General features: G+C 36.4%; 3 protein-coding genes and 1 long non-coding RNA gene across 6 annotated transcripts; 3 read left to right on the top strand and 1 right to left on the bottom strand.

Annotated features, from left to right (window-relative positions):
- The first annotated feature begins 8,277 nt into the window (after window positions 1-8,277).
- LOC147566880 (heat stress transcription factor B-4-like) lies at window positions 8,278-9,922 on the top strand. Its single transcript, XM_086668714.1, has 2 exons — window positions 8,278-8,826; window positions 8,936-9,922. The coding sequence occupies exons 1-2, from the start codon at window positions 8,551-8,553 to the stop codon at window positions 9,554-9,556; spliced, it is 897 nt and encodes a 298-aa protein (XP_086524840.1). The 5' UTR covers window positions 8,278-8,550; the 3' UTR covers window positions 9,557-9,922.
- A 2,517-nt stretch (window positions 9,923-12,439) lies between these two features.
- Window positions 12,440-12,989, bottom strand: LOC147566879 (uncharacterized). The gene is made up of 2 exons (XR_015237502.1): window positions 12,893-12,989; window positions 12,440-12,821 (listed from the first exon to the last, which is right to left on the bottom strand). It is a non-coding gene; the product is annotated as an uncharacterized LOC147566879 (long non-coding RNA).
- A 727-nt stretch (window positions 12,990-13,716) lies between these two features.
- LOC147566878 (ribonuclease H2 subunit C-like protein) lies at window positions 13,717-18,013 on the top strand. The gene is made up of 6 exons (XM_086653436.1): window positions 13,717-13,962; window positions 14,240-14,310; window positions 14,409-14,691; window positions 14,781-14,876; window positions 16,602-16,786; window positions 17,667-18,013. Exons 3-6 carry the CDS (start codon window positions 14,502-14,504, stop codon window positions 17,736-17,738), a joined length of 543 nt encoding a protein of 180 aa, XP_086509562.1. The 5' UTR covers window positions 13,717-13,962; window positions 14,240-14,310; window positions 14,409-14,501; the 3' UTR covers window positions 17,739-18,013.
- A 1,938-nt stretch (window positions 18,014-19,951) lies between these two features.
- LOC147566877 (pentatricopeptide repeat-containing protein At1g80270, mitochondrial-like) lies at window positions 19,952-24,163 on the top strand. Of its 3 annotated transcripts, XM_086653434.1 has the most exons (4): window positions 19,952-20,756; window positions 21,153-21,765; window positions 22,204-23,490; window positions 23,797-24,163. In XM_086653434.1, the coding sequence occupies exons 1-3, from the start codon at window positions 20,722-20,724 to the stop codon at window positions 23,452-23,454; spliced, it is 1,899 nt and encodes a 632-aa protein (XP_086509560.1). In that variant the 5' UTR covers window positions 19,952-20,721; the 3' UTR covers window positions 23,455-23,490; window positions 23,797-24,163. The 3 variants fall into 3 exon arrangements, with proteins under 3 accessions (XP_086509560.1, XP_086509559.1, XP_086509561.1); XM_086653433.1 differs by lacking the exon at window positions 23,797-24,163 and having other exon boundaries at window positions 22,204-23,788; XM_086653435.1 differs by lacking the exon at window positions 23,797-24,163 and having other exon boundaries at window positions 20,615-21,008; window positions 22,204-23,788.
- The last annotated feature ends 609 nt before the right edge of the window (window positions 24,164-24,772 follow it).

Raw genomic sequence — 24,772 nt, 5'->3', positions numbered from 1 at the left:
TCGTCCACTACTTCTTTCCTTCACGCCACGCGGACAAGGATTGCTTACAGACTTCCACCATCAGTGAGCTTTCAAAGGGTATTTTCAGATATTCTTCATCCTCTTCACCTCCCACCAACACCACTACACCCAACCACCACCATTACATGTTATATCTCTCTCTCATATTTTCTCCTTTTTTCCTCCACACTATCTCCTCCTCATATCTCTCTTTCACTATCTATGTCCTCTTCGCCAAAACAACCGATCTGGTTTGGGAGATTTCCCTCAAACTAGATTGATATCTGATTTGAGAGGATTTCTCCCAAACAAAATATTTAGTTGTTTCGCGAAGGGGAGAGAGATGGTGGAGAGCGATAGAGGAGAGAGAAATGATGGTGGTGAACTGAGGTGGTGGCGGTGGTGGTTGTGGGTGGTGGGAGGAGAGGAGAACGAAGATTTGAAAATGAAATCAAAGTTCGATGGTGATGGAAGTCTGCCGACATGAACGGAAGAGTAAATCATATTAATCTAGCAATTATTCTGAAAAAGAGTAAATGAAATCATCTTACGAGTAATGCTAAAAGAGGTTTCAAGACAAAGCCTACTCTAGACCTTCACAAAATTAATGGGTTTTTTCACTCTCGATGAACAGTTGATTCCTATTTAGTTAGGTCTGGAGTAGGTCTACATTCAAGGTATTCAGTTATCTCAAATTATATCTTTAATCATTTAAGTAAAGAACAAATATAGATTGCATCTAAAAGACTGGCCAGATCTAAGAGTGAACGATAACGATCGTAGCATGTTAAAAACCTCTATATAATATAGAGGTTGACAACCACCCTCGAGAATGTGAAATGGTAATGGTTAAATATGGGAAGGGTGTAGTGGCCAAAATTCGTATTAGGCCTACGCCGCTAGGCCCAACCTACTTTGCATGAAGTGTCACTTCCGCACAACCCACTCGCCTACCGGTTGGACACTCTCTAACGAAGAATCCGACCCACTACAAGTCCGACCAATGGCTCCGAAGCCCATGTCGACGACCAAATAGACGAACTTTTATCCACCAAAGTGATAATACTCCAAACACCCCCTAGTCACCCTCAATCGAGCCTACGAGTTATCGAGTCAACCTCGACTCGTAAGATCTCGCCACATATCTCTTAACTAAGTCACTTGAAGACCCTACGTCGCCTCAAACATTTCAAAGCCATTTGAGACTACGAAGAGTCTGAAGTCGAAGCGGCGCAACGCATGGTCAAGCTATTCTAGGCGACAAACTGGCTAGCCGAATGATTCTCCCATAGGGTTCAAAGTAATCCTCAACCCAAATATTTTGGATATGATAAATTCCACGAGTCTATCAAATACCTATAAGTAGAAGGAGACTTAAGCTATGATGGGCATCGAATTATGTCGGCTTGAACTTTACAACTCGAATATCCTCTCAAGAAATCTACTGATTTCATCTCGATTCAAGCTCCAACACCCTTGAAATTCTTCTAGTATCTCTAGTCAATTCGACCTCTCGACCTGCTAAATCTCCCATTAAGTCGACCTCTCGACCTGCTCTAGGAGACTAACATGACAAAATACCTCGTAGAGTCGAAGCTCTGACCACTTTACGAAATGAGCCACCCTTCGACGATACAACAAGGTGATACCCTCAGCATCTATCTTTCTAGTTGCTAACCTGATTGTCGCAACCCACTTCGTCGGCGTTGTTGTTGTACAAAATTATCAATCTGGTATATTAGTTAGAATAATGAATTTGTGATGCTAGATCCCACTATAATTGATGAGACTGATACATTGCATCTCGTTGGGATCAATCTTGTTCCCTCTCATACTCCTTTAAACCTGGGGGGAAAACCTGTAAGGAGCTCATAAATTCTCCAACGCTCAAGATAGTCAGATTGCCCTTGTAGTAAAAAGAATTGAATATTGAATGAACTCTGAAGTTCGTACCTTCTTCGAAGGGAGTTGACGACCTTTTATAGACTCCTTTGGCCAATTGTTGTTAGGCGACGTGATTGAGGCGGTTGAGGTCCACTATGTTGGATAGATACTACTATTTCGTAGTTAGAAGATATTAGGTTTCCCTTTGGAGTTATCCCGTATCTTTGATATTTATGAGTTCTTCTGTGTTAAAATCCTTGATAGATATGTTTTCGAGTTATATAGATTCTTTAGGAGATGTTTCCTCCTTGAAAGACTCTTGAAGCCCAAGTTAGCTAAATAATTAAGATCCTTACCGACTGGGATCTTTGATTAGATTATGGATTAAGTCGGTAAGGGTTGGGCACGCTTCTATCTCTTCATGTTTCGGGATTAAGCTATCGGCCCTGCTTGGACTTTCCTAGCCTTCTCATAAATCCCAGGGCAAACCTGGTTGTATTGGAGTCATGGAAGGGCTTAAGGCGCATAGGACAATCGTGTCGACCCCCAGTTATGGGCTTGAGTGGCAGACCTCCTTCAGATTCAACCCCCTGTTGACTTGACGCGGGTTGAGCCGCGGGCTTTTGGTCTCTTCTCGACTCATTGACCATAGTCAACTGATGACCATTTTTTGATCACTAAACACCATCCTGGAGTCCCAAGACTTCACGGTTTAATTTCTTTTTTATTTGTCTACAGATTCAACCATAACTTCGTCTATTTGAAAGTCTACAGATCAAGTTATTGTTGCCCACCCATCAATCTTTAATTGTGTGATTTATTACCATCCACAATGGATGAAGGAGATCAGCGGGTTAAAGGGTCTCACCGTTATAAATAATTATTTGTGGGAAAAAATTATGAACTAGACATAGCAACTAAATAAAATAAAGAATGGCGAAAGTATTATGGAGTCTTCAATCGCATACCCTAGTCCCATACTCTCCTAATATGTCTTCAACTTCGTTGGCAAATAGTCATACCCCATTTTTTAAACTCCTTATATCGGTGTTCTCTTTGATGGGTAATCAATGGCTTGGTTTGTTTCTCTATATGCATGGTGTATAAAGCATTACTCAGAATCACCCCATACTCTAGGAGGTGTCTCCTTGTACAAGCAAAGCACTTCACAAGGGGGCACAGTAACGACATTTCGTAGCAATGCACACTTAGCGGTTGTGTCCCAAATCCTTTTCCGCCACACTTGTTACAAGTTCGCCTCCTCTTTATGAAATATTGAAACCAAATCCATGTTTATTTGAATCTAACCTTTCGTTGTCCCACTTCGTTTAAAAGTTGTTGTAGCGGGGAAGTGAAGAGCAAGAATTAGACTCCATATCTAAAACCTTTTTTCCCCTCACCCCCACCCCCATCGAATTAAGTATATTCTCTTTCCACTATATCACTGTAATCGTCATTAATCATCTTAAGAACCTCATCACCAAGGCAAACTCCAGACTAAGTTTGCCCTTGGAACCGATTGATGGCTCCCTCGAACAAAAGTATAAGTGTCTTTCATATTCTATATACCTGATATAGAGGCTCACCAGGCTATTTCATCTTTTTCCAGTCCCACCGATGAAGTCTTTTTAAGTGAGCCAAACATAGTTCATGAATAAAAGATTATAGATGATCTGCTATGATCCATTATTCATCTATAAGAAAGTCGGAAACCATCACATCAACTCTAAAATTTGTATGTAAGGACTATTTTCAATAAATTAAGCTTGACTGTACCCCCAATCGGTGCCACACACCACTTCAACTTTTTGTTTTCATTCCATCCTATCAAGAATCGTCTCCAACACCATGAACATTTTTAGGAGTTTTATTGTCCAAAAGTCTATGTTACGCACTAGATTTTTCTGCACCCATTTACCTACAATGTATCTTGGTTACAAGCCACCTTCGATACATGTATGAGGAATTTTAAAGAGGAGAAGGGGCAGTGAAGTCTTCTCATTAGGAATGAAGTAATAATTGGCCCTTAGAAATTCATACGGGATTGGTATTTAGACGAACATTTTTTGTTGAAGAGATTGAATATATTTATTTCATTGAGTGATAAACAATTTTTTCCCCTTGTTAGCTTTGGAAAGTTATGTTTTTTTGATATACTAAGTATAGCATGTGCATCTGGCCCAGTGGCGTATCCAGGATTTTTTTGAGAGAAGTCAAAAAAAAATCCTAGCAAATATTACAATCACAGAAATTTAAGCAAATAATAATATTTTTTTCCTAAAATTAATAACCACAAATAATTGTTACCAAGAGACTCAAAAACTTAATATTTTAGACAAATTTCATACTTTTACAATCCATACATTCATAATTGACCTCTACGATTTTCCATTGTTTGGAAGTTCTTCATAATTGTCTCGTTATCAATCTTCATAGATATATCATTCTCAATGTATACAAGCATACTATCACTCAATTGCGCAGTTGACTTTTAATAATGTTCATTGCTGAAAATGATCTCTCAACTGTAGCAATTGCCACAAGTTACACCAGTTTTTGAAGTCTCATGGTCTTGGTAGACACTCTTGTATTGAGAGAAAAAGATAATGATTTATACAAAAGGAACTGAAATTTTAGAACTTCTTAATAAGTAGTTATAGATTTATAGAAAAAATTGTTGAAAAAGGAAATCATGAGATTTGAAGATTAATTAGTATATATCTATAAACTAGTCTTTCTAAAGTTAGAAAATCCTAAAATCGAACAAAAAGGGCTATGGCAATTGAACCCGTGACCCCTAGTACCCTCCTGAATTCACCTTTAGATCTTACCACTCAACCAAGATTCAGGCCATGTTTGAGTAGCACGAAGTGATATTTATATGTCAACTAACTACCATATTAGTTAGCAGCCTGTATGGCTATATACGAAAAACTGAATCAACAGTCGTTGTTCCCGCTTAAAATCTTCACATCCAAACAACATTCTCTTCATATAACAACATTGCTACACACTGAAAAAAGAGCACATAATAAATAAAAATCATTGAAAGAAAATAAATGTATATCTGCTTAATATATTAAATAATTATGTGCATTCAACATTAAAGTCAAATACAGGGTTTAGAGTCTCAAAGAAGTAAAATAGATACTATTTTTTTTTTGTTAAAAAAGTAAAATCGATACTAACATTCAAAAACTCCACCAATACTAGTATACTACAAAGAATTCAAACAATAATGACAATCGGGAGCGATGAAATACTAGCTTATCAGGTCTAACTCAACAACAAATCGGTACGTTATAAGGAAGAATGTGTCTTAATCCCCTAGTGATTCGATTTATAAGATATCAAACATTTAATACCTTAACTAACTAAAAAGGATAAATTGTACAATATAGTAAGCGGTTTTGGTAAGTAAAAAAATTAAAGCACAACGTAAGAAAGAAAAATGAAAATTATGTCATAGTTATCATTCTTGCTCTAAGTTCAAATATGGCTTCAGTGAGTAATTAACTTTCATATGATCATGTATTATGTTGCCTAGTCAATTTGATATGTTAAATCTACAGCTTTAGATGTTCCAATTCTACGAAGATTACGTGAATTTTTTTGAAGATTTTCGATAAACCTCTGACTCAGTGTCCCTTCTCTTACTTCTTTTAGTAGCTTTAGTAACAAATGTTAGGTGTTAAGTACAAACAAACACTAAACATGAAAGGAAAGCATTTCAAGAAATAATTGTAATAAAATACAGTAATTTTTATTGGTCAAACCATGAGAACCTAACAAACGAGGCGGTCATGCTATGGGGTCGATGAGAATTAACCTCATAATTTAGTGAAGGGTTTAATTCCATGTGGCCCTCTAAAGATAGCCAACTTACTAAAATGGTCTTGTAAAGATGATAGCTTCTAAAATGACTTAGAACTATTTTTTGCCAAATTTTGTGATGACATGTACTTTATATTCTAAGTTTTCTCTTTTTTGTTACATTTATTGTCAGAGCCTGAAAAAGGTCTAAAGACCCCGCTCTAACAGGACTTGGGTGTGGTCAAAAGATGAATAGGAAACAACATCTCGTATGTAGGACCGTCGTCCGAAGAAATGGTGCCTATAGAGCGCAGTCAAATTAAATTGATTGGAGTAAATGACTCTAGACGAGTTCCCTCGAGCAAATAGGTTGGCGTGATGGAGAACCTAAACTTTTTTTCCCTTCAAAGATGTTTTTTTAACCAAAGTTTGAAAGGGGCCAACTCTAACTATTACTAACCCCACATATAAACGACAGAAGACGAAAAAGAAAAGGAAGTTTCATAAGAAAAGTAATTTTAACAGAGAATTATTAAATTATCCCTTCCCCACTAAAATGCCTTTCCCCATTTACAAGTCACGGGACTGCCTTGATCTCTTCATTGAAATGAAAAAGAAACACTTAAAGATGCCTTTTAATCAATAAAGTAGAAGAATGTTCCAAATACAACTCTTGAAAAGAGTAAACTAAATTAGTAGGACCACAATGGATGTCGTGTTAAATTGTACTCGAAGATTCATGTTTTATGTTCCACTCCTCCTTGTAATATGGACCAGTTTGTGCAAATCTCGATTAATTTGTAATTTTTAAATACAAATAGAAGATAAATTCAGTAGTTTCGAGAAAAATAAACTAATCATCTATAATTTTTTTTGACTTGTATTCGATAATTTTGTTATAGACCAACAACAAAAATACGTGCAACATTGGTGGTTACAATTTGATAAAATTTTAGCGTCTTTGTATTGATACTGAATTGTCAATGTCGTAGACGGGAATTATATCTGATTGGTTGCTACACAGGGTTAGACCGTTTCTCTTAAGTTACAGAAGTATCCAAAACACAAAGAAATCTTAGCAGGAACAAGTGAGTAATATTGCGGCAAGCTAGGCACTGCAATGTGGCAATCTCAATGATCCAATGATTTTCACAAAAATAGGGGTCAATCAAAATTGTCAAATCTTGTAGTAATGTCCGTTTTGTGTGTCAAAGAAGAATCAAAATGTGTAAAGGTCGCCACATAATGTCACATGAGTTGTATTCCAGTGGTTGTGTGCCCTCTAAATCACTAGAAACAAAAGATAGTACTAAGAAGTTTTAGTTTAGTAGTTGTGTACCCGATCCGAAGTAAGTTCGATAAGGATTGCGGTTTACTCATGTAAAAATAAGTGGAAAATCTTCCGAAAACCTGATCCAACCGTCGGATTTCACTTGGTTCATGAAGAAAGAAAAGGTTTGTGAAAGCCAGTCGTTGAATACGGATGTCGATTGTCATATTTAACACCAAAACTTTTGCATGATCAAGCATCATTCTTACTTAAACTATACCTTCTAAGTTATAAAAATTTAAGCATAGTTGTAATGACCTGCTTGTTGTCAAAAATAATTATCAGCGCATTTAGGGTTAATCATATGTAATCGTATTGTCTATATTGAGGGTTTTTAAATATTATCCGAATCGTCCAATCTAAATTTACCAAACCAATCCAGACGGTTTTAACCAAACCATTACGGTTGGTTCGTTCCGTCTGAGGCTAGATATCATATATTTAAAAAATTTAACAAATAATCAATATAAAATAATTTAATTTGTTTAAATTTTAATACGGAAACTAAAGTACTGTTACACAATGTTCTAGTATTGAAAATGAGGCTAGATATCATAATATTTTTTTTCCCTGTCATGAATTTTCTATTTGATGTTAAATGATATATTTTTAGGTTTGAGCATTGTGGTTCGGTAACTGAGTTACTTCAATTACCAAATCAATGAACATCTACAAGCTAAATATGTCGTTGACATGTTGTACACATTATATATAGATCTGATGAAGTGGAACATAATAGTGTTAAGTTTGTGATCATCCAACTCAAAACCAATTGGCAATGAAGGGGAGAGGGGGTTCTTTGAGCCTAACACGTGTGTGTTTTTGCTTTACGAGTGACGTGGAGTGTGTGGCTTTTAAGCCTATCACGTGTGGGCCTAACTCTAATACCATGTTAAGTTTGTGGTCATCCAACTCAAAATCAATTGACAATGAGTGGAGAGGACCTAGACATTATATTCTTGATTGCTGGATACCCATTCTCTCATGTAGGACTATTCTTACAAATAGGGTTGTGGCTAATCTTTAGCATTAAATAAGAATTATGTGATGTGTAAGAATAACAAACATCCCCTTAACTTGAAAAATGCAATAAAATTGTAACTAAAAAAAGATTAAGATAGAGATTTAAAAAACCAAAGCCTGTACTCATTAGGACAACAACAACCATCAGAAAGAACAATCAATAGCTAATTAATTGCTGATTGGATCTCAATTTTAGTAAACCTAGAAAGCTTCAAATATTTTACTCTGACATGGTCAATGTTTCTCCCACTCAAAGTTAGAAACCTTTCAGAGACAGAAGAGAGAGATGTAGTGGTAGTACTAGTAAGTAGTAGAGCTAGGCTAGAGAGAGAGAGAGAGAATGGTATCTAGCTAGAGAGAGAAAGTGAGATATACCCTTGAACCAAATTCTTCTACATAAATGGTTGGTAAGTGAGAGTAGTTGAGTGTGATGAGTAGTAGAAATTAATTTATCTTCTTCTTCTTGTTCTTGTGGTATACTACTAGCATAGTATTTGGGTATGGCAGCTGCAAGTGGGTTCATGGTGGATCAGAGATCATATAGTGATGATGATCAGATGGGAATATTAGATCCAAACAGAACAGTAGTACCAGCACCATTCTTGACTAAGACATATCAACTTGTAGATGACAAAAAAACAGATCATATTGTTTCTTGGGGTGAAGATTCAACTACCTTTATTGTTTGGAGACCTCCTGAATTTGCTAGAGATTTACTCCCTAACTACTTCAAACACAATAACTTTTCAAGCTTTGTTAGGCAGCTCAATACTTATGTAACTCTCTCTCTCTCTCTCTCTCTCTCTCTCTCTCTCTCTCTCTCTCTCTCTCTCTTTCTCTAACTTTCTTGTTTCTTTTTGCTCATTTCTTGATATTTGATGGCAGGGGTTTAAGAAGATAGTAACAGATAGATGGGAGTTTGCAAATGATTTATTCAAAAAAGGAGAAAAGCATTTGTTATCTGAGATCCATAGAAGAAAAACTATTACTACTTCATCTTACCATCTAAACTACAATATTCATGATCATCCATTATCATCACCATCACTACATTTTCTCAACCAACAAGAACATCATCTCTATCAACATCAAGAAAATACTAATAATGGGTCATCATTATCATCTGAATCCGATTACTTATCGGCTCTTACCGAAGATAATCGGCAACTCAAACGAAGGAATTTCATGTTAATATCAGAATTAACACACATGAAGAAACTATACAATGACATTATCTATTTTCTTCAAAATCATGTCAAACAAGTACCATCTTCATCATCATCTGGATTACCAAAGATCAATATTGAGATAATGAATCACAATAGTGGTCATCATTCTGATCTTCAAAATGGGTTCAATAACTTCAAGGCATTCAATGATCTTTCGCCTAGTAGTTGTTCTATGAAAGTAGATAAAGAAACTGAATCCAACAATATTAGTACTATCAAACTCTTTGGGGTGCCTCTTTGCAGCAAGAAAAGATTATACCAGGAAAAGGGTAGATGATTAATTAGTACTTTTTCTTTAGAACAGTAAGATTCAAATCTTGGTCTACGACATCTATTCTAATAATCAACTTAAAGTGGGTTTCACATCATTAAGTAGTACTTAGTATTGTTCTTCTTTTTTGTGTTTAAGTAGTTGATTAATTGATATCAAATGATTCAATGAGTGAGTTGATTTCTCATGTATACACAGGAGATAATTAAAATTAGGGTTAGGGTTAGGGTTTGGGTAAGTTAAGTACATTGATGAGTTTCACAATAATGGGAGAGATAGACTTGGGAATTTTGTTTCTTTTATTTTGAGTAAGCTAGCTACAGTTTAATTGAACTTAGTTTGATAATAAGGAAGGTGATCTATTTTCAATAATTTCATTTTATATTTCTTGACTGTGATGTTATCTTAAACATTGTTAGAATTTTTGTAAGTTTGCATATTTCAAAAAATGACAGCCAGAGCCTAGAGGTATAGTTTTACCTCAATCCGAGTATAATATATACATATATGTGTGTGTGTGTGTGTTTGCTCTATAACAAGCTTGTATGGTCCTAGAAATCAGATTTTTTTCTTTTGTTGAATGTAGAAAACGAGTGTTTTTTTTTGTTAAAGAGTAGAAAATCAGTGTTTGATCCTAAAGAACTAACTCAAAAAAAAGTTTTAAACACAAGGCATTTGTGTTATTGGCGCCTTTTGGTTAAAAATGTTCATCAATTTCTAGAAAATTGTTAAAAACGACCCTATTAAAAACAAGCACTCTCTTGGTGTAACGGTTGGACACCCCTCTTAAGACCATGAGGTCGTGGGATCGAATCTCGGTGGAAGCAGTTGTCATCAAGATTTATCCTATGTAATTTAGGCTATGAATAATGTAATAATTTGTCGGGCTTTAGACCTCTTCGTTGACGGGCTTCAGGCCTCTTTCTGTCTCAGTTTAATTTTGGCGGTTATCGTGCTCATTACATCTCCATGATGCATCAATGCCTTGTAACGACTAACGTAGACCGTAGTCGAATTCTCAAAAAAAAAACAAAAAAAAAACAAACACTCTCACGGAGAGGGAGGAGGAGAAGAAATAGAGATAGAGCGAGAGGAGGAAAAGGAGAAGAAAGAGAGAATTAGAGATGGCGTCGACGAGCGGGAGTCGTAGTGGAAGGATAGAAGAAGAAGAATATTTTTTTTAGTCACCAATGATGGAAGTCTGACGACAATCTTGACATAGTGAAGTGAAAAAGAGGTGGCAGGTGTTTGGGAGAAACAAAAGAGTAACTATTTTTTTCTGGATAAAATATTTTTGTTTCCCCAAATCACTCATTCAAAATAATTGTAGCATGAGCTTTTCTAGAAATTGTATCACCCTTAGACTCGACATTCCGAGGCCTGACTTTGGCTCTCAAACTGGTTCGAATCTGAGATTACGCATACTCTTCACACTCTCCAGTTCGACAAAAATTCACCTATTTTTTCAGCCAAAATGATTTAAGTTCCGTCGATCCCTTTTGAGGTGCAACACAAAAAAAAAAATTGGTGTTTTTGCAGAGCGAAAAGTATACTCAACTCTCCTCTTGGGACTCCCAATTGAACATCCTGTGATAGAAACAATGATTTCTCTCTCTTCTCACATGTTCATTCACGTGGAGAGAGAAATCATTCTTTCTCTCACAAGCGATTCAAGTACAGAAATCATTATTTCTCTCACAAGCGATTCAAGTACAGAGGCGGGTCATGTTGACTTGTCTGAGGCCACCCTGTTAAGAAATGGGGAATTTACTGAAACTCCCACCTTTTCATAATACACATTACTGAAACCCCCACCTTTTATTTATAATTACTGAAATCCCACCTTTTTGTAAATTCCATCAGATTTAACTTTTAATTTTTCAATATTACTTTGTTGCCCTCTTACTAAAACCCCCACCTTTTCATAATACACTTACTAAAATCTCACTTTTTCATAATACACTTACTGAAACCCCCACCTTTTCTAAACATACTTGGGCTCTTACTAAATCCCCCACCTTTTCATAATACATTTACTAAAACCCCCACCTTTTGACCACCTTTTGACCGTTTTTGGCTCATTGTTATGTAATTTTTTTCTATTTAAACCCAAGTTTGAAACCACCCTACAAACATCACCCCTTCAATCAACAAGTTTTACTTTAGTTATTTAATGACTTCTTCAAGTTCATCAAATGTGTATCAAAATGCAAGATCACCACAATAGGTAGTTTTTTTACTCTAGTTCTTTTGATTGATTTATATAATTACTGATTTTACAATATTTACTATGTTTAGGTTATTTGTCAACTTTGCGATCAATACGGACATTCGGTACTAGATTGTTCATAGAAGTATTCAAGATGCACAAACGACAATTGCAATGGAATTAGGAAAATGATAGTATCCGGCAAACCTAATTCATTTGGTGAAAAATTTCTTACTTGCCAATTTCCAGAATGCGGTGGATTTTGGTGGTTCAAGAATGAACTCAAAAAAGTTACTTCATCGTCTCCGTCAAAAAAATCGATATTTCAAAGTGGTTGTCATGGTTGTGGGGAACAAAACTATTTTCTCAAGAATTGTCCTTGGAATTTATATCCATGTGAGAAAAACGGATGTAAAGGTAAGATGAAGTTTTCACAGAAAGTTCCCAACGATGGCATTCCATTTTTGAAATGTTTAGAATGTGACAAATTTATCTGGTTGTCCGATGTTATATCGAAGAAAAGCAAGTCAAAATTAGACATCACGTTAGATGATATATGCGAAGGAGTTGCACAAAAACTTAAATTTAGGTTTTAATGTCTATTATGGTAGTTATGTTTTCTAGTACTTGTAATTTCATTTTATGTCTTTTAGTAGTTGTAGTTCTTATTTGTATGTGTGTTCTTATTAAAAAAGATGATATTTCATAAAAAAGAGTACATACCATTCCAATCATTAAACTAACATCAATTTCTTTAAAATCTAACATCCATCCATTTCACAAACATCCATCTGATAAAAAACTAACACCCATTCAACCAAAAACTACCATAAATACCACAAAATTTAAAAGTTAAATGTAAAGTTGTTGCTGTTGGACCCTCCATCTCCTGTTATTTGTTTAACAAACACTTGGGGGCCATTCATGGACGCTTTTGCCTTACAGTTATCCTTGTCAGATGCTCGTGATGAAATTGGAGAAGGTGAACAAAATCGATTACTTGGTGGTGGGGGAGGTGTTTCAGCCATTCGTTTACGAGTACCTTTACCCCCAATTGGGTTCCTGTTAGTCAAGTATGTTAATAAACATCTTCTCACATGAATAAACTTACATCACAAATAAAAAAAACTTACATTTTGTTTATCGAACTCATTGGTTTGTCCCTCAAGAGCTATGATTTACTGATATGAGCTATAATTCAGCAAAATGAAGCATCAATTTACTCATTCACTTGAGTTCTAAACAGAGATGATTAAAAAAAACAATATATTTTAGGCAAATCAAGCAAATTTCACCAAAATCAAGCAAATTTCACCAACATCAAGCATCAATTTACTGATTCAATGGAGTTCTAAACAGAGGTAATTCAAACAAATCATTACATTTTAGGCAAATCAAGAAAATAAAAATAACTTGTTCAATGGAGTTCCAATTTCCTATACCTGTGTCTATGAAGTACCCTATGTTAGAAATTACTCCATTAAAACAGTCATAGTTCGAGTTCGAATGGAGAGAGAGAAAAAAAAAACGCAGCAGCTTATCCTATATATTAAAACCCTAGCTTATCCTAACAAACCCAAAACCGAGAAAGAGAGAGAGTAGTACCTAGTAGGGTTTCACACAAACCGAATGGAGAGATGCTTTCATGGGGTTACACACAAATTGAATGGAGAGAGAGAGCGAGAGTACTGGTGGGCGTTACGTTTTTGCCTGGTTTCCTTCGATTTCAACCTGCTAGTCAAATGGAGAATATAACTCAGGTTATAAACGCCACAACGTATTTGGTCGAAGGCGCCCCAGGGTATTTGGTGTTAGAAAAGGTGGGGTTGTTTAACAAATGGGTTTTTCAGTAAATAAACTCTCCCTAACGGCATAATTCTGTTAAATCTGATGGAATTTACGAAAAGGTATGAGTTTCAGTAATTATAAATAAAAGGTGGGGGTTGAGTGTATTATGAAAAGGCGGGGGTTTCAGTTATTGCGCCTTCACAAATGAATCTAGGGAGGGTTTTGATTGTTACGAGGGTTTATAGGTTTCTCCTGAACTGATGTCTCTCTTGCGCACGAACAGAAATTAGGGTTTATTCTATCACACGATCTGTTGTCATCTTTTACTTCAACAACTCATTCTGATTCCTTCAAGAAACCTCTCTAATTCTCTGATCATTATGTTTGCACTTCATAGAGCTGCGAATCCTCTCAGGTACTCACATACTAACTATTTCTTCTGCTCTGTTTTGTTTCAGCTTTTTAGTAGGATTAAGATAAGCATGTTGAAACCCTAATTCATCTAGTTTGGGGGCATCTCTTTTATTTCTGTATTTTACTGTTTAGAATTGGCCTTGCTATTTGAATGAGCTTAATAGTTTCCCCCCTTACTGATCATTCACAATATACCTCCTTTTATTCTTATATAAATGTTATGATAGGGTTTTGATTGTTGATTAAAAGTTCTGATAAATCTTTGTTCCAAACAACAGGAACCAAAAGAAAGATGGTTAATTTGGCATGAGGAATTCCCTGTCCTTCCCCTTACCTACAGAGAATACAAGTTAGAGCTTATAGAGACTTTTGCTTTTGATATGCTCTGGTTTTTTTTTTCAACCCTCAACTACCATCTATTCATGTGAAGAATTTGATATGCTCTAGTTGGGACTTCTACTGTTTAAACCCAAATTCGGACGCCAAGCCAGAGAAGTTAAATTAGGGTTTACGTAATTTGCTGTTCGTCTGAAGCTCAATATGGAGAGAGACAACAATGGTTTAGAGTTAAATCAAAATGGTTTCAACGAGGGAATAGTAGGAAGCATTGATCTTTTCCCAGGAAGAGAACCAGTTGTGGATTTAACTGGTAAAGTTCACCAGCTACCTTGCTCAATCAAACATAACGGTCCATCCGCTGTTTCTCAGTACTTCAAATCCAATAACTCCGGTTAGCTCTCTCTCTCTCTCCCTATATATATGTATATGTATATGTATCTATCTCCAACTCTTTTGAATCCTGCAATTTTTTTTTAATAGGTATTGAAGTTGAGGGAGGTCTAAGCCTGGAGGAAACTTACTTTAGAGGAAGGAAATTGCAGGGAGCGACGATTCCTCTTCCACCCGGGTATTCTGGTATGTCCACTCCATGTAGAGTTTTTCACTTAAAGGAATGCATTTTGATATGTTCCTATTTCCCAATTTCATGGTATTTCTCAAACTTTGAGTTACATATAAAGTGAACATCCAATTAAATGGACCTTTTGAATGTTGAGTTTCAAATGAGGGATTCTGAGGTTAGTGAGTTTGTTAGGAATTTTGGGTACCATTTGATTTAGCTAAAAACAACCTGCTTCAAACACAATGAACCGTAAAATATCTTTCTTTTTTTGCGAAAAAAGAAGACTTTAGTTTAGATCTAGTTTTGTTGAAGAGATAAAAACTGCATCGATTCATCATAGATATACATAAATCTGAATAAAAGAATATCAAATACTACCATCATGATTCATGTGAATTTGTGACAATTATAAAGCTCAAAGAGATCAATTAGCATGGAAATTTTGTTGATGACATTATCAGCTTGTAATCTTTCGCATCGATGAATATGTAAAAGGTTTAATATTCCATTGGAGTTGAAACTCGATATGGGCCAAGTCTACATCGTATTATGACTTGGTTCACAAGTGGAAAGCTATGATGATATAGCATAACAATCCAAGTTATCTTGTAATATTTTTTTACTTATCAATTCATTCAAAGTTTCAAAAAAGATCTTGATAAAGCCACCTGACCAAGCATATATATATATATATATATATATATATATATCCCAAAAGCACTCCTGAATCCACTAGCTCCCATTCATTAATGTTCCCTCCCAAAGCCCAATTACCCCCTCCTGCAAGAAGCATAACAATCTATACCCACATCTTGTTTATCGAATACAGAAATAAGTTTGAAGAATATTTTCTTCAAAGATCAATTTATGAGCGTCATTCCGAAATTTGAATATTCTACCATTACTCATTACCAAAGCCAAATGCCCTTTAAACATTCCCACCAAAGCTCCATATGGCATACATGTTCTTGGTACCCCAGTCCCCCCCCCATTGAGAATCATTTTTCTCTGCTATAATAGTTCTCTGAAAGGATGAAACCTCCTCCCAAATCACCGAAGTCATTTTTGGGAGAAGTTTTCAATATGCTGCCTTTAAAATTTTCATTTCCAAGCCACACGAACTAACCAGTTTAGAAGTAGTGTCTGCCGAGACCCAATGAATCTTATCTTCAGTGTCCTTCCCGTGGCACAAGAAATCCCTCATATTAGCCTCAATAGCATTTACAACATACGCAGACATAGGAAAAAGTGAGAGGTAGAAATTGGGTAGAGCTGCCAAAGTAGGGCAATTAGACCAACTTATCTCCGTCGGAGAAATATCTCGCATTCCGCGGTACCTACTGATCTTTTCGTTCCCACACAAAGGTCTCTAGGTATTAATTTGGTTGGGCTTTCTGACCTTTTAGGTTGTTGATTGTGAACCTTCTATCTGAACTTGCACATGGTGGTTCTCTCAATATCATTGTTGTAGTTTCAAAGGATCCATGCCACATTCGAAGCTATAGTAATCACTTTCAAAAGTTTGATGAGTAAAAGAGAAACCGATATGGTTCACGATCCTTATACATTTAAACTTCTTCAGCAATGAATTTTCGGAGAGGTTACATTTCTTCAAAGTTTAATCTCTGTGGTGTTTCGACACGTGAACCTCCTGAAGCATCACACTGCCCTTGCTTATGTTACACACTAATCATACTGATTTTCCTTCCTACTTTAATTTTACTCATGCCAATTTTCAGGTTTTGTCTTAGGAAAGAAAAAGACAACAAATAAGAGGAAAAGTTCTGGGATTTCTGAAGAGAATTCAAATTGTTGGGAGGCAGTTGCAGGATTTCAAAGCATAACGTACTGGAATCATGATATTCTTCCTTCACGTGATGATACTTTCATGCGTTCTTTTCACTGGTTTCCAGTCTCAAATGCGGTAATTTGTTTTCTCAATTCACTAAGCTACGTAAATGCATGCAGAAATATTATTGAATATTTGATATAGAAGGTTGCAATAATGAGTTAAGGTTAACGAACTTCAAGAGTCATGACCACCAACGATAAACCAAATGGCGCTTGATATATGATTTGTTTGTTCTTGCATAAAGTTTGGCCTCTCTAATATTTTTCTGAGGTGTTTGTTCAATTTGTGTATAACCATGAATGCAAAAAACAAAAAAACTATTCATACAACTGTTTACAACAATCATACACCAAGATTCTTTTCGTGGACACGATTTTTCTGATTCATTTTTGTTTATTGTTTTTGAAAATTTACAACTCTTGGCAAATAACCAGCACCACTTTGTTCTGTAATTGTTGTATCAATAGAATCATATGGCTTATTATTACCTCGGATTTATACGATAGATGTATTTAAGTTCACAAAACATTTGCAGATCAATTTTATAATCATGACATCCTGATAAGAACAAAGTAGCTGTCTGATGACTTAAGCCATCCTACTCCAGCTTAGGTTTTTCGAATTGGCTAGAAATTCATCAGAAGTGTTCGACCTAAAATCTTTAATTGTTTTGGTTGATCTTGTTAAAAGTCGAAAATCATGGCTTGATTATTATTCAACCGTAATGTTACCTAATTTGTAATCACAGGGGTGTTGAACCTACAAAAACGGATTTCGTTGGCTAAGTAGATCATTGCAATTTCTTCCTATTTTTCCCGTTCTATCTTTTTGGTGGCAACAGTTATAAGCATTTAGCTTAGAAAGCAGCATTCTGATATACCATAATATACATTCAACTTGTAATTAGTTAGTTAATACCGATATAATATTCAAGGGTTTTTCATGTATGCAGCTACACAGGCCTGTCTCGGCTGAGGATTTAGCTGCTACCAAGTCGTTATCTTCGCCTGGCAGAGATGGTTGATTGGACTATTCACATGGGAAACGAGGGTTCGGTTATGTATTCAGAGGCCAGCACGTATGTAGATATATTCTCTAGTATCGTTCGGTAACTTTCACTGTTCTTCCTTTTCAAATAGAGTAAACTCTGCCTGATTCTTAACTTCTTTTCATGTTTCTGCTTGAGGATTGAGGCTGTACTTGTTTTTCTTTTGATTTCTGTAAACCATCTTAGCCTAATTTAAAACGGTAGTATAAGTTTTTCTAGTTTCAGAATCAAGAGGTAAGGAATTTAAACAATTAAGATTCATGTCAGTCAGGTTTCAGATGATTCATAAGGGAAAAAAGTAATACAACTCTATTAATTCAAAGTTTCAAAAAAGAACTCCCATATAAATGAGAATCCGTTGATCTGTACTTGGAGCTTGATTTTTAGTAGGTTCTGCTTCATCTTTTACCAGTTTTCTTGTAGGTCTACCAGCATATTTACAAGTAGTAGAAGACGATTATGAGGCTAGCCTTTCGAACGTACAATCACAATAGGCTCCTTATGTCATAACAATGTTACCGAATAATCTACTCCCCCTTGCGTACAAGGTTGCCTGTTCCCCTTACCTTATAGAGTGGGTTTGCGATCCAATACTTCAAATTTAGCGTACTGGAATCCTCTATCTTAATTTTTATTGTAGAAGTTTAGAAGCTCCGAGTAGTTTACCTACAAGGTTTTCATTTATGAAGATAGAATACTAAGAGTAGGTGTATCGATTGAATATGCATTATAAAGGATACATGTGCTAAAAAATAGTCCAAACGTGCTAAAAAATAGTCCAAAACGTATTGCAACAAAAACGTGTACTGAAGGGGTATGCAATTGCTTTACCGGATTCTTGCATGTACTGGAGCCAGCCTTATAAGAGGTAACTTTGTGTCATTAATATTGGACGTCAAAGTTAAAAGCGCTACCACATGACTATGCGTGGTTACTCTTAGTTTTAGAATTTCCTGTACTTTATTTCTAGTTTCTGTCTTTCCTAACCATGGTGGTTCGGCCCATTTTCCACCACTATTTCTCTCTTTCTTGCCCTCCCACTCTCTCTATCTCTCTACCTTTTCTCCCCTTCTTTTTTCCCTGTCTCTGTTTTGGCGAAGGAGAGCCTCATTCGAAACAGCCAGTCTAGTTTAATGCTTCCCCAAATTGGATTGGTAATCACTATTTGCCACTATTACATGGTTAACCGAATCTTCTCATTCCCAAATATCACATGTATCAAAAATCAAACAATGAAAGAAGGCATGAGAGCTCAAATCCGGTCCCTCATTGCACACCACCTCTAACACCAAAATATAAACCGAGTCTTGATGCTTCATTCAAATTTGTGAGAGAATACATAGCATATGCCTAGTCATCCACGACAGTAATTCCCAATTCATCTAAGCGAGAATATGAATGGTGAAAGCTCAAAAGCAAGAAGGTGAAGCAAGGATAATGTTAATCTGTATCAAGTGGACTATTCAACAAAATACCAGCCATCTTAATCATCAAATATGACAACCACAATACATCACCTGATAAGGTAAAAGGAGGAGATACAATGGCAGTCCAAAGCAACCATCAAGGATACCAAACATTCATTCTCTTTTTCACTATATTTGTCGCAAATGTAATAAACTAACAGATAATCGCCAAGTGTACAAGGAGCAAGCATCGGGAGCAGATTTGGACTTTAATTCCGACCATCCTCTCTCACCTATAACTGGCCAAAAGTTTCAGTCCCTTGTGATCCAATGCAGATTTCATTTCAACAAAAAAGAGGGGGTGGAAAGGGGTCTAGGACAAGTTGGTGGTTGGACTTTCTACACCTTCTGATAGTTTCTCAAAATCAATTCGAGTAAGATCAGTCGGATATCTTCCCAAGTCACGACCTTTAATAGGGTGAACACAAATACTCCAAGAAAATTGGAACATGTATGCCTCTAGGGACTAAGAGTAAGAGGGGGCGGGGCAAATGAAAAGCTGGTCACAAAGCAGGGGGAAACAAGAATCAACCCACAATACAGAAGTAATTTGAGACATGAACGAGGATAGTTTGGTAAAAACCTTTGCTGAAAAATTGTGGTTTGAGCTAAGCAGGGGATTCATCTATACACCCACACGGCCTTTTTGCTCTTGGCCCATTATTCTCTAGGCACTCGGTACTTTCTTTTCCTTTTTTTCCATTGGCACCCTGAGGATTCTCTACACTTCTTTTTCTTCTTCCATTTATTTTGTTATTTTTTCTTCAAAATCATTTAAAGCTGTTAAATTTCTTCTTGTTTTTTCGATGGCCATCATCTATTGTTTGTTAATTGAAGAAAGAGAATAAAGATAAACTTCAAAAGATTATTTTTCTTATCAGAAATTGGTTCTAAAAATTCGTTTTTTTTTTAATGATTTTACCGTTAAATCATGTGTTTGAAAAGTTTTTGAAGTGGTTCAATTCTTAAAAAATGTTCATCATCGATTTTAAATTGATTTCGAGTGATTAGTGGTAGGAATTGACTCCCTCAAATCTGAAATTCGAGTCATCTCGGACTTGAACTAGTCCGAGACCCTCAAGCTAGACAGTCCGACACTCTCAGAATGGACTGTTCATACATTCGGACTGGACATTCTGAGGCCTGGCTCTTGGATTGGTTCGAATTCGAGAGTATGCTTGCTTTTTCACACTCTCCAGCCAGAGAAAAGTTCACCTATATATGTTTTCAGTCAAATACTTTTGACTAGAGTCAATCTCTTTTGAGGTGCACCAAGGGCAATTTTCGGGTGCGCCTATATAGAGGCACCCTTGTAAGAAATGAACCTAGGGAGGGTTTTGGTTGTTATCAGGGTTTATGGGTTTCTCCTGAACTGATGTCTCTCTTGCGCCCGAACAAAAATTAGGGTTTCTTCTTTCACACGATCTGTTCTCATCTCTTCTTGAACAACTCTTTCTAATCCTTCACGAAACTTCTCTGAATCTCTGATCATCATGTTTGCACTTCGTAGAGCTGCGAATCCTCTCAGGTAATCTCTTCTTGTCACTCATTTCTCGTGCTCTGTTTTTTTTTTTTCAGTGTTTTTTAGCAGGATTAACCTAATCATGTTCAAACCCTAATTTCATCTACTTTGGAAACTTATCAATCTCTCTCTCTCTCTCTCTCTCTCTCTCTCTCTCTCTCTCCTACTCATTTTTATGTGTTTGTGTGAGCTGCTTCAGGAGATGTAAATCATAACCTAATCCATTTCTTGCTTTTTCTATTTCACTGGTTCTAAATGGTACTGTTATTCTCATGAACTTAAGGGTTTCCCCTAACTGATTATTCACAATATTACCTCTTTCAATCCTATAAAAATGTCATGAATGGTAGTTCTTTCATGTTATTAGTAGAAGTTTTGATAAATCTTTGTTCCAAACCACAGGAACCAAGGATATCGTGTAGGAGTTGCTCGAACTTTGTATACTACATCCGATATCCGAAGCAAAGATTCACAACATGTAGGAAGTTATTGCTTTGATACCCGACCTGCGTCTGGTGAATACGTTCCACCATTGATGAGGATTCACAAGATCCAATCTTTTAATGGAAAATGCTTTACAAGTCGTGGTCTTTCATCGCAAGCGGGTGAAAAGAGTAGTGGGGATGATGAGGATTTGGAAGATGGGTTTTCTGAACTTGAAACACCTGCTTCTGAAACTGTTCAAGAGGCCAATGTAGCAGAAGAGAATGATGATGAGTTAGTTTCTGAGCCAGAGCTTTCGGATGATGAAGTTGAAGATGATTTAGATGAAGATGCCCAAAATGAGATAGATTTATCTGGTGTTGAGACGGGTAAGGTTGGGGAAGAACAAGATGATTCCCAAAAGAGAAGGTCTCCTTCTAATTTATTCAAAGTTCTATATGCTGCACCTTCACAGAATATTAGTGGTGCTCTCACTAAGTATGTTGAGGAAGGGAACTCATTGGACCGTTCGGACATCTCACTGGCCATGATCAATCTTCGTAAGCGTCGTATGTATGGAAAGGCACTTCAGGTACGTTTTCACGATAGGTTCATTTAAGTTGGTTCATTCAGCATCTTCTTATTCTTATTTTTCATGTTGAAGTTGTAGTTTATTTATCATCTAGAAACGCAAGACAAATTAGCTTCTTAATTTAATTTAGTATTGTTAATTTTAAGAGAACTACTTTTTACCCTGGAAGCTTTGGTTGAAACTTAACTCCGGTCTATTCAAGTGCATAATGGACACGCGGTAAGCCGATTTCCAGTGGTCCCTGTTGGTCTTGCTGTTTATTTCTTCAAATGAGCCGATTTTGCATTTTTTTCCCTATGCCATGATAGGGTTATAATTTAATTTTTCAAGGGGTTCGAGATGTATAAGTGAAAGATATGATTATTGGTCAAGAAATTATCATATGCAGAGAACTGCTTTACTTTTATATTGGTTTGAGTTTCTAGTTTTGCTTTGCAGTTATCCCAGTGGCTGGAGGCAACTAAGCGGCTCACCTTCACGGAACGAGATTATGCTTCTCGAATTGACTTAATTGCTAAATTAAAAGGTCTACAAATTGCTGAGAAGTATTTGGATTCGATTCCCAAGTCATTCAAAGGGGAAGTTGTCTATAGGACACTCTTGGCTAATTGTGTCATTAGTGATACCATAAAAAAAGCAGAAGCAGTGTTCAACAAAATGAGGGACCTTGATTTTCCAGTCACAGCCTTTTCTTGCAACCAATTAATCTTATTATATAAGAGACTTGACAAGAAGAAGATAGCTGATATCTTATTGTTAATGGAGAAAGAAAACATAAAACCGACGCTTTTCACATATAGGCTCTTGATAGACACAAAAGGCCAGTCGAATGACATAGCAGGAATGGAACAGTTACTGGAGACCATGAAGAGTGATGGGTTTGAACCAGACACGCATATCAAAACTGTATTGGCTAAACACTACATCTTTGGAGGATTGAATGAAAAGGCGGAGGAGGTGTTGAAGGAGATAGAAGGGGAAAGTCTGGAGGCAAATCGTTTCGCATGTAAATCTTTACTCCCTCTATATGCGTCCCTTGGAAACGCAGATGACGTTGGAAGGATCTGGAAGGTTTGTGAGTCGAACCCTAGCATTGAAGAGTGCTTAGCTGCCATAGAAGCTTGGGGTAAAGTGGGAAAAGTAGAAAAGGCAGAAGAAATTTTTGAAAAGATGATCAAGACATGGAAGAAACTCTCCTCTAGGTGTTTCACTGTATTATTGCATGTTTATGCAAAACATAAGTTACTAACAAAAGGCAAAGATCTAGCAAAACGTATGGCAAGTGATGGATACCGTGTAGACGCATTCACTTGGGACGCTCTTGTGAAACTATACGTTGATGCTGGAGAAGTTGAGAAAGCTGATTCGATTTTGCAGAAGGCAGTTCAACAAGATAGCAAGATCAGACCATTGTTTAATTCTTTCATGACTATACTGTATCAATACTCAAGAAGAGGTGATATCCATAATGCCGAGAAAATGTTTCACCGAATGAGACAAGCAGGTTATGTGTCTAGAATGCGTCAGTACCAAACTCTTCTTCAGACATATATTAATGCTAAAGCTCCAGCCTACGGGTTCAGAGAGAGGATGAAGGCCGATAATGTATTCCCAAGCAAGATGGTTGCAGCACAGTTGGCACAGGTCGATGCTTTTAAGAAGACGGCAATGTCAGATCTCCTTGATTAAGAAGAACGAATCAGTTCGAGTTCTGCCTTCTAAGAGGTTTGCCTGTTTCTGTTTTCCAATACTATCTTTATTACTTGGAAGAATCATTCAGGTGATAATCAAAACCCTCCTTTAGGAGAATATGCTTCCTATCTGTGCTATTTGGATACACTTGTTTTCTCCTTTTTTAAGTTTATATACAAGTTTGTAGGGTATTTAGGTAGGTTTATAAAACTATAAGCTGCGGATTTTCAGTTTTTTTCTCTATTTTTCTTTTAATTGTTATTAATGTGTGTCAAAGATTAAAATTTCATGTCAGAAGCTTTCCGATATTCATTTACCAAGTTGGTTTCCACTGGCTAGGTCTTGGACTCTTGGGTTGGAGACACAAACACAATGTCACCTTTCAAGAAGAAAAAATCATAAACTTATCTTCCTACTTTTTCGAGCTTAGGACGTGTGGTGACAAATGACTGTGGGTTATCCGTCGCGGGACTCAAATGTCCCAAATCATCTCGACTGCGAGACAGATCTAAAACCCCGTAAAACCCGTGGTATATCAATGTGATAGAATTGATTATACATGTGTGGGAGATGAAAAGACTGAGTATATTAATGTGATAGAATTGATTATACATGTGTGGGAGATGGGAAGATTGAGGGGAAGTTCTTATTGTGTAATTGTAAAGCGAGTATATTAATGTGATAATGTCTCATCTTTTCCTGTGGCTGTATGTTGTAATTGCAGTAGAGGTTAGTGTGAGATTTTTTGTGTCATGGGAAGGATAACAAACACAAGATGATGCGTTTGGTCTCTCGGGGTACTATTTTGAATCGTTTCGTTCGTGCGACTTTAGAGTAAAATCCAAGGGCAATGGATTCAAATTACTCCCAAAATGTCTGGTGGTTTTGAGAGGAGGTGCCTACCCTTCAGAGAGCCATTATGGCACGGAGTTATTGTAATGTCTCAAATTCCGAGTCTCAAACTAACAGCACTGACATTGAAGATTTGAGATCTTCAAATTGGATCCACGAGCAACGCCTAACAGGAATGTCAATTTGTACTTGAAAAACGAAAGTAGCTTGATCAAAACACATCTGCAATAGATTTTCACAAACCTTAAGGATCGAGTTGGCAAACTCAGTCTCCAATCAAGCGATCATTGTCATTATTCAACATTATTTGAAATTTCAACAGTAACAACGACAAACAATATAAAGCGAGAACTATTCAACTTAACAACTAATAATTTATGTTCTTTAATTAGGTTTTCAAGGTTCTCGTATTCCAATCTAAGAGCATCTCCAATAAAAAACTCTAATTGACTTATGTGTCAAG

The sequence above is a fragment of the Eschscholzia californica genome, unplaced genomic scaffold (assembly GCF_041429995.1).
Source record: "Eschscholzia californica isolate CP2 unplaced genomic scaffold, dmEscCali1.0.p SCAF_1, whole genome shotgun sequence".
In the NCBI taxonomy this organism is placed as follows: domain Eukaryota; kingdom Viridiplantae; phylum Streptophyta; class Magnoliopsida; order Ranunculales; family Papaveraceae; genus Eschscholzia; species Eschscholzia californica.
This window is presented reverse-complemented; position numbering and strand designations above follow the sequence as displayed.